At 37.1% G+C, this 10,177-nt stretch overlaps 1 protein-coding gene across 1 annotated transcript in view; it reads right to left on the bottom strand.

Moving 5' to 3' along the window:
* Window positions 1-3,748: 3,748 nt before the first annotated feature.
* Window positions 3,749-10,177, bottom strand: part of RNF217 (ring finger protein 217) — a 46,702-nt gene continuing 40,273 nt past the window's right edge. The window contains exon 6 of the mRNA XM_081187753.1: window positions 3,749-9,250. Within this exon, the coding sequence (XP_081043879.1) occupies window positions 9,171-9,250 (80 nt within the window). The 3' untranslated portion in view covers window positions 3,749-9,170. The remainder of the gene's footprint in view (window positions 9,251-10,177) is intronic.

Below are 10,177 nucleotides of genomic sequence, written 5' to 3'. Positions count from 1 at the left end.
GGAAATCGCTCCCTTCCATCTGCAAGGGGCAGGGCTTTCCAACGCCCAAGCCCTGGCTTAAACGAAGCCCTGCTCCGAGTCCCAAGCTTTCCCTTTTCAGAGCAAACGTGGAAATTCTCCAAACGAAAAGATTTCTTAGGAAAAGTTAAAGGGAGCTGGCCGCGGAAAAGCGAGGGCTGCACATCTCACTCAGTCATTCCTTCTATAGGTGGACAAGTGCAGATTGCAACGTGCCCTGGGGGGGGGGGGTCTCCTGGCGGGATGGAAAATAACTAAGAATTATGATTAACCCGTAGGCGATGCTTACTTGGTGCTGCAGAAAAAGGATCAGAGCAGTGCTTGGTTTAGGACAGGAAATCTAAGCAGACCTGGGAATATTTACACCTGCCTCCGAGTTCTACTTAGCTATAAGGACATTATAATTCTACAGCCAGGCTCATATTTATATGCTGTTTCTTCCAGGCAAGTCCATCAGGTGGCTTACAATATATAGAGTAATACTGCTATAATAAAATTAACCCAATGAAAAATCAAGGCAATATCTTTTTTTCTTCAAAACTTTATTAGCTCAACGTTTTCTAGGAGATACCTTAATCCAATAGCGTGCAAATTAAAAAAAATCCACTATAAATATATTTGCAAACTCTAGACACTAAACACCCAGAATATTACAGCTTTTGGGTCAAATTCATATTTATTTATTTATTTATTTTTACACAATTTCTAGTGTCATTATGGTCCCATTTCCTTTCATCTTTATCACAAACCACCGTTAATAAAAACAGTAAATGGAATGCATTCTCAAGCAATTGCATTATCAATCAGCAGATTCTGGTCTTCATGTGGCAACACTTTATTCTGAAACTGCTTATCATAAAGAGGTTTTCAGAGCGGAAATGTAGTACATAACAATCATAAATTATCAGCAGCAAGGTAACTAATTTTCAAAACAGTTGAAACTTCATTTAATTTCAAAAGGTCCTGTCCAGCAGGACATACGGCAAGAGAATGCTATTCCTTGTGTTCTAAGTTTTGTATACATGTGCACATACAACCCGTGTATTATCTAATATAAGATCCATGTGCCAGGACATATTTAAACAGTACTAGTACATTCTGCACCAAAAAAAGACAACAAAAGACAGTGTTTAGGCCATCTTGAAACAAAAGGCACTCGCTTAACAAGGCCAGGCATATGTTACAAAGTGTTTTTGATGCAAGTTAAAGCCAACATGATGTACAAAATGAACATTAGCAGCCTAATTGCTTAGGAAGGTGCTGGGAAAATATTGCCTTGAGTATGCTACTGGATTTTTTTGTTGTTGTTTGCCAAGCTCCTACAGAGATATAACGTGTATAAGAAACATATTGCTCCTTAAGTACTTTGAAACTTTAAACTAAAACACCACAAACAAAACATTGTTTTCAAGATCAAATGGCTGTTCCACTGATATCAACCATAAATAGGTAAATGGAACCTCCATTTACAAATGTTGTATTACCTGGGACAACCAACAAGAAACAAGAAATGATGTTCAAGCCCTGCCTGTGAGCTTGCAAAGCTAAATGCTGTTGGAGACCAGACTAGATGGACCTATCATGCAATCCAGAAAGGTATTTCTTATGAAAATGGAGAGGAAACGAATATTTTTTTAAACTGAGTCGTGTATTATTATATACAGTGGTACCTCTGGTTAAGTACTTAATTCGTTCCCGAGGTCCGTTCTTAACCTGAAACTGTTCTTAACCTGAAGCACCACTTTAGCTAATGGGGCCTCCTGCTGCCGCCGCGCCACATGAGCACGATTTCTGTTCTCATCCTGAAGGAAAGTTCTTAACCTGAGGTAATATTTCTGGCTTAGCAGAGTCTGTAACCTGAAGCGTCTGTAACCTGAAGCGTATGTAACCCGAGGTACCACTGTAGGAAGAAGACTGCTAGTACAATGGTTCATGGCCACACCATTGCTACAAAGAGCAGTTTGTGTTTTGTAATGCCAGAATCCTCACTTTGGATTGTATGAACAATTGCCTCAGTGAAAGAAGCTTGGTGAGAGGACTGGGGTATACTTTGTACTAAAAAAATTAGATATTGAATACTAAGTTGTAGATCTGTTTGCTTGAAGTCTCATACAGAGGTAAAAAAAATAGTTTGGAATATTGAAATGGTTATTTAGGTAGAGGGAATGACTTTGGGTAACAGCTTTATGTTATGAAGTGTCATAGTGCTACAGATCAATTGTAAAAAAAGTAAAAAGATAACAAGACTAAAGCAGTGCAGTTAAAACAGTTTTAAATCCATTCAATTGACTGTTTAATCCGAGAATGTACTTTTCAATTTAAAAGCTACATTTTAAAACTTAGTATCATATTCACATTGGAAATGAAATGTAGCTCTGGAAGGGAGAGGAATTAATATTTTATTTATCACAACCATCCCGCGCCTTACCTTATTTTACTCTTCCCCTTTCTGAGCAAATAATTGCTTCCTATTTAAATGAGCAAAACTTATTTGCACATATTTAGTTTTGGTCCTTTACCAGGATGGATGGAAAAGTCAAGTTAATACAAAATTCTACACAGATGTTCAATTGAGTTGATCTGCAAGGCATGAACATATTTTTTTAATGTATGTGTGTCATGCTATGAAACATTTAATTGAAGTAGGAGCACACACTGACTAAGCAGGCGTACCCAATTATTTGGCTTTTTGTGGAGTGTTTTCAAGTAACAGCTACTGGCATAATCATTTAGCAACTTCTCTTTTTACTATATGGCTGGCTCGCATCTCCTCTACATTGAAAACTGTCCCTGCCCACCATTCTTGAAAACCAAAATGCTAATGTGTGGAACAGCTATAATTCTTGGGAAAGTGCCCCCACAATGGCAAACCTGATATTTACATACGATGTTTCCAAGTATTAATCAGTTCATATATGCCACTTACATACATAAACACAGGCATATGCATGCCAGAAGATGACTACTCACATATTTTTTAGCGGGCTTAAATTTTGAATTCTAATCAACTTGATTATTTAACTAACATGATTCCGTTCATAACTTTACATGCACTCTAGCAGAGTCCTGTATTTGTGGATGGCTTTTCTGCAAATCTAAATCCAAGTTTTGTGTTTATTTTGAGAAGAATATTTACATTATGCCCCCCCCCCAACAGGTTACTGGCTGAAGTACATCAGGGTTTTCCTGCCTTCATACCTCAGAATAAGCTACTCCTGAGTTTGGGAACACTGCAGGAGAGCTTTTAAGGTAATACAGGGTGCTGCACTGTTGTAGGGAAAGGACAGACTGCAGTCAGCCTCCACTGGTTTCTGTGCATTGAGCACTTTGGATCCAAGTCACTGAAATTAATTCTGTAACACAAGCATTTCCAAACTGGTCTGCCACCCACAGGTGGTCCATGGCATGTATGTGAATTTGTGGTTGAATATGGGAGATGGTACGTCCATCACATTAAATATTCCTATTGAATTCTAACTGCATTTTATTGCTTCTTTTGTTTTGTATACTGTATTTCATTGTATTACAATTCTTCAGAATTCAAATTGTAAATACAATACACAAGGAATAAAAATAATGGGAATACAAATAAAAACCATACAGTGCACGTGCAGAAAATTAAATTTTCAAATGGTGGAAAATGTTTGGGAGCCACAGCTGTAATACAAGCTGATATAGGTGATAGCACAAGAAAAATGAAGGCATTGATGCCAAAACAAAGAAAAGCAAGTGGTTTTTTTTATTTATTTAGCTTTTACCACAGGAATTATACCATTTGATCTTCATTTTGCATCAATCAGTCTACCAAACTGAAAGACCAGTCTCTCAGAAGTAACTTCTATTGTCCTTATTCTATTATATAATCCAATAAATCCCATGGAAAACTCAAAAGTACAACAGTTGCAGCTGAAGTTTTACTATGTCCCAATATATTTTAATTTTAAAAAAATCCTTCACACATAATCAAGGGTTATGTACAATTTCTTTAAAAACTTTACAGAAACAGAAAACTGAGATTGCGAGGGCACCACATACAATTGGCAATACATTAAATCATTTTATGAATGATGGCACACAAAATAGCACACAAGTTCACTTCTTTGTTCTCGAAACTTCTGGCTATGACTGCAATTGCAGGTGAACATTCAAGATTTTCAGTAAATATTAAGTATCCTACACTTTATGAAACTCTAGCCCTAGCTCTAGCCCTGAACCAAAGATCTCACTGCAACACAAAAAGGTGTCCTTCAAGCTCTTCCCAAAGACATATGGTTAGCAATGACAGTTTCTAATCACCTGTTGTTAAGAAAGGGTGTCCAGAATTAAATACATACAAAAACTTAAACAGTACTGGCTAACCTGCCAGAGTGCACATGTGTGGTTTAATGCAGAACTTTGTCTCCACACACAGCATTTTTTGACAGTATGGGGTCCCATCCAGCCATAAATAGAAGCATTATTTCAGGCATGAATCTTCCTTGCTGGACTGGAATGTCTGGGATGTGAGGAAAAGTGGCCAACATAAAAGTATATTATTTAAAACAGAAGGTCACCTCACTTGTACTCACAGAATTACTTTAACAATTTTGGGGCAGCTTTGTGTAAAAATTGTTCTTTTAAAAAAGAAGATGAGAAATATTGGCTCAGCTAAGATGGGTTTTCTTTTGCCCTGGGATAGATATTGTATTTATGTTTCTTATAAATAAATTCATGGCATGTCTTGGCAAAGATTTTACCACAGTGAGAAACAGCATTCTTAAAGTGATTACAACCACCCATTATTAAAGCAGCCAATGCATGAAAAAATATTACCCTGAAAGGTCTTAGAAAAATTGCGCTAATAGTAAGAATCAATATCTAAGCATTTTTCCTGTGCCCATTTCCAAAAGCATTGCACGAATTTCTTACAACCAGAGAACAGCTTTCTATTTACTGAAATTAAATCCAGGCTGAATGTCAGTAGTCAAGACCAAAATGGCAATCTATTGCAACCTATAGTTTACACCTACTTGCATTGCAAATACAACTATCTTTACTTGGCAATGTCTGAATACATTGAAAAATTGTCAACCTTCTGAAACTGGAATATGCAGTGTGTAGCAATCTGGATAATATAATACTTTATAGATGCTCTACTTTAGAACAAATCATCCAGTCTTGTATTTACTGTTAAACTAATAAATGCAATGGAGGTTCTGTCCCCCAAATAGACAATTTCAATTCTTTTTCATTCTGATAAGGTATATTATACTTTTTTTCTTTTAAAGCATTGGAGAGAGAGAAAATAGGCAATATTCCCTTACTGTGAGTGAGCTATGGTCAGAGGCATAGGGAGATATTTCACTGTAACTGAGATCAAGTTACTCCAATTTAAAAGCAACAGATAATAATCACAGAGCAGGATACAAACTGCATAAAACAAATCAAAGAATGTCTTGAACAGTTTTACCACACAACAGTCTTTCTGAAACTGTTCAGCAAAACAGATTTTTAAACAATATGATTTCACCCAAGTTTTATGACATAGTGAATCAGCAGTCATTCCACTGGTTGCTAAATGAGTATGTTTGTTTATGTACTGTTAAAGGAAATTAAAAAATAACCCTTTGGGATAATTATTCAAGAAAATAGCCTTACAAAAGGGGTCAGCAAACCAGTATTTTGATGCCCCTCTTCCTTTCTTGTATGATAACTGCTAATGCTCCATTTTTGGAAAAGGCAAGTTAATATAAAACTGAATATAAAATCTACATCTTGATGTTATACTTAAATACTCAGTGAACTAAATCTGCATAACCATAGGGTTTTATTGATACACGTTTCATCTAAGTATTAAAATGTCATGCCTTTGTGTCCGTGAAGCTATTTTTGTATCTTTGTGGGAAAGAGTTGCTTCTATAAATAACTTTAAATTACCTTATATAGATAACATATACACATGCCTTTCACTTTCACTTATCTTAGTATTATAAACCATTTCAAGACAAGAGATATCAGCAGTGGAGGAAGAACTGCCTCCCTCCCCATTCTGCTGAAGCATGCCTTCTGTCAATGCAGCAACACCTATGGGATTACACCCACTTACAAAAGTAAGCTTTCATGAGCAAGAGTGCTTCAGAATGTGGTCCCATGTGGACACAAAAGTATTGTCTAGACAAGAAAATCTGCACCCACCCAGAAATATCATGTGGCATTCCTTTATCCTTCACAAGCTACTGAAATAATAGTTGGCCATGATGGTTCAAATCCCCTGCTGATCACGTGTATGTATGTGTGTGTGAGAGACCAGTCATTTCCAAGCAAGTGACCATCTCTGTCAAGACTTGAGAGCACTTCCTGTCTCTAGAGCCAATAGTTGTAGCAGAAAGATTCTTGCACAGAACTTGCTGCTGCACATGAAAATTCCTGGATCATGTAAGGGCTATATTTCAAATGAGTAGAGAACAAAAATCAAACATAGAAGAAAGCTCAAGCAGTACATGAATTATGTTAAACAGAGGCCTCAAGATTGCTTTAATGCATCCTGTACTACAAACACCAAATCTCATTATATAATTAATATGTTTGAATGTTTTCTAAATATTAGAAAAGCTTTTTTTCATAAGAGTATTTGACATTTTAATGAAGGACTGAAATCCCTGAGTAAACCAAAGAAAATGCACAAGTTTGGCCTGAGAAAATGCAATTTGGGGCTAGGTAAACATATACAATCTTTTAAAAAGTTTAAGGCAGCAGTCAACTCTGAGACAACACAAAAAAGGAGAAACATTAAGCAAGCTCAAAATATTTGAAACAGCATAGTGTATATTAATTTACCAAAAATAATTTCTCTTTGAAATGTTTGCATTCTAATTCATTTCTCTAGTAAGCCAGGTTTCATAATCCACTAAAATCAATCTAATTTTAGTGGATGAAAAGGTGGTAAATTTGGATATTGTTAAAGACTTTCAGTTGCAAGATGACTGATGCTAGCACATGAAAATGAAACATAAGGCAGAGACATATTGCCAGATAAGTAGCATCTACTACCAATTTCAGATGAGGCTTTATGGTCCAGCAATTAATACATATTCACTGGGTTGCATTTTGTACTATCACCAAACTACTACAGCAATGAAGTGCTGTAATATTTTAATGCACAATGTGCTCTAAATAACTGTATGTTGCCTTTTTATATATTTTGTGGAGTCTATTGCCCTTACAACAGAACATAGGACTTTCAAATACTTCACTACTCTGTTGAGTAACAGAACCTTGAAGATAACAAGAAACTTCAGCAGATTATAATTCTGTGTCTAGGTTGGATCCTAGGATTCTATAAGCAGCCTCCAGAACAGCATGGCAGATAGTGAGAGGGACTGCAGAGACAGGAAGGTAAAAGCAAAATTCACTTTCTCCCTCCTGTTAATGGGAACTTTTGCTGGATCAAAGCGCCCTTCCATTCCCCAAAGGACTTCTTCTGAGCTTAGAAAGGCACCTTACGATACAGTCCATCATTATATAATGGATTGTTTGCATGGTTTTCCTTTCTCTGATATTCTCTTTTGCTAACGTAACAGGACAGTATAATTTCTTTAAACCCTTCCTTAATTATCCTTATTCTCAACTTTAAAATCAATGGGCTGTACGTCCCTCACATGTTGAGTTCAACAAAAAGTATCAAGTTAAAAAAAAAGAACATATAAATAAGACTGTCAGGTACCTGATCCTGAACTAAAAAAAAAAAAAAAAAGCTCTAGTTTTTACTGAATTTATTCATTGTTTAAAACACATAACACTTCACAGGTGACATTTTAATTTAACTGCTAATGTGCAATACAAATGGGACAATTCATAAATTCAGTAATGACCTTTCTCTTAGTAGGCAAGAAGGCCTGGACCTTTGGAAATATACATGTCGAACTCCACACAAATGATTTAATGTGTGGGTTGGATTAATACACCTACAAATTGGTGTGTGGTTCACCTAATATTGATAATACTCCCAAACCTTTGGGGAAGAACTATGGAAATCAGGCAAACCAGGACAGACCTGCTCCAGACCTGAGCCTAACAGTAAGAAGGACACAAACAGATCCTGTGTCTTAAGTGACCTTGTGTTATGAAGCTGTCCTGAATGTATCTTCCTAGGAAAAACCTAGAAAATGCCTACTCACTTTAGGCATGTATTGGTGCAGGCTAGAAAAACAGTGTACTTCTGGACTGCTTCAGAACAAATTGCTATTTCCCCAGCTAGATAGTGCTAAGCATTCTGAAATATGCTCCAGTAGTTACATATTTGTTTCTTTTCTTGCGTTTGCCTTGGTTTTGGCCACATTCTTAGTTGCTGTTGCATATTCAGATATGAACATGCTTCTGGTCTGTAGTGTGTATATGTGCCACAATGCCTTTAGTCAGACTCCAGAAACAACCATAAAAGGCAGGCTTTTACACCTAACTTAATTCAGTGTATTTGATGGAAGTTAATGGCGTGAACATTTTAAGCCTTGCTAAACAACTTGCACAGGTCAAAAACACTGAAAATGACACAATGCTCTCCCAAATAACCAAGACAAATCTCTCTGTTTTATTTGGGCTAGATACTGTTCCAATAATTCCCCACCAAATTCCCTATAAGGTTCTACAGTAGCTATCACACACATGATTCAGTATTTAGGGCAAAGTTGCATATACAAAATAAGGAGCTACTGAATTCAGCACCTGCCATTATGCCAATGATGTTAGACAGAATAACCACTTCTACGTATGAAGCCAGCCTCTGAAGCAAACAAGTCCACTGAAAACACCATCTGGAAGGCCACCTGAGAGTTACGCCAGTGACTTGGGGTGGGGAAGAGGTTGCCAAATTAAATACTCTTTTCGTGGGCCAATCAGTAGATTGTGTAGCTACAGTGCAGATGTAGGCTGTCCAACAAAGTAAACTTGATTTTTTGGGAGAGTGATTAAAAAAAATCCTTTAAAAATTGAGAGGCCTCCATTTTGTCTGAAGTAGCAGAGCAGGGAAGCAATCTGGTCTGTCTTTAGTAGTGTACAGTGCAGACAAAATATGGCAGTTGCCCCTGAATTTTCTGCCAGGATAGTTAACTAGCACAGCTTGCTGCACATATTTTCCATAATTCTTGCAGGACTGGCTCCTTTCAGATATATAATGGCTACTCATACCAGGGCATTTCTGTTCGTGGCCTTTTCCTCTTCTTTTTACAAAGGCAATAGATAGGGAACACAAATAAACCTGCCAAAACCAAAGGAAAATATAGAATGTTAAAAAATATATATATATCAACTGTACACAGTTCACTGAATAGAAACAAATGCATCCTGGGTTTCTATCAGCCAAGTGAAGAGAAGAAGCCTACTGTAAGGCAGAAAACAGAATTTGCCTTATTTCCAATTATATTGTTAGTGCTAACTTTTTTTCAGAATGCCCATTCAAATTGGATATAAGAAGTAGTCACTCTGCATCAAAAGCAGCCATATAATTTGAAGTAGTTGGTTTATCAATAATACCAAAAATCGAATTAATTATGTTATACAAAAAAATGTGAAAATACAGTTCTGAAAAATATTTTAAAACAAAAGAGTTTGTGAACGTAAGCTAGAACTTTAATGTTCTAAGCTGTCTGGATGTTCCTGCATCTCACATAGTACTTGCTCTTTTCTTGCAAGCCTAACTCAAAGCAATTAAAAAAACCTAGCTGATCTTTTAATTCCAGCATACAGTGGTGCCTCGCAAGACGAAATTAATCCGTTCCGCGAGTCTCTTCGCCTAGCGGTTTTTTCGTCTTGCGAAGCAACCCTATTAGCGGCTTAGCGGATTAGCGCTATTAGCGGTTTAGCGGCTATTAAAGGCTTAGCGGATTAGCGGCTAAAAGGCTATTAGCGGCTTAGAAAAGGGGGGGGGAGCGGAAAAAAATCGGAACACTTGCAAGACGTTTTCGTCTTGCAAAGCAAGCCCCTAGGGAAAATCGTCATGCGAAGCAGCTCAAAAACGGAAAACCCTTTCGTCTAGCGGGTTTTCCGTCTTGCGAGGCATTCGTCTTGCGGGGCACCACTGTATATGAAACTACAAACACGAAACATAAGGACACAGGAAGCTACCTTATGCTGACTCTGACTATTTGGCTCACTAGTATCTACATTTATTGGCGGCAGGTCTCCA

Source organism: Podarcis bocagei, assembly GCF_964188305.1.
Source record: "Podarcis bocagei genome assembly, chromosome: 3".
Lineage (NCBI taxonomy): Eukaryota > Metazoa > Chordata > Lepidosauria > Squamata > Lacertidae > Podarcis > Podarcis bocagei.
This window is presented reverse-complemented; position numbering and strand designations above follow the sequence as displayed.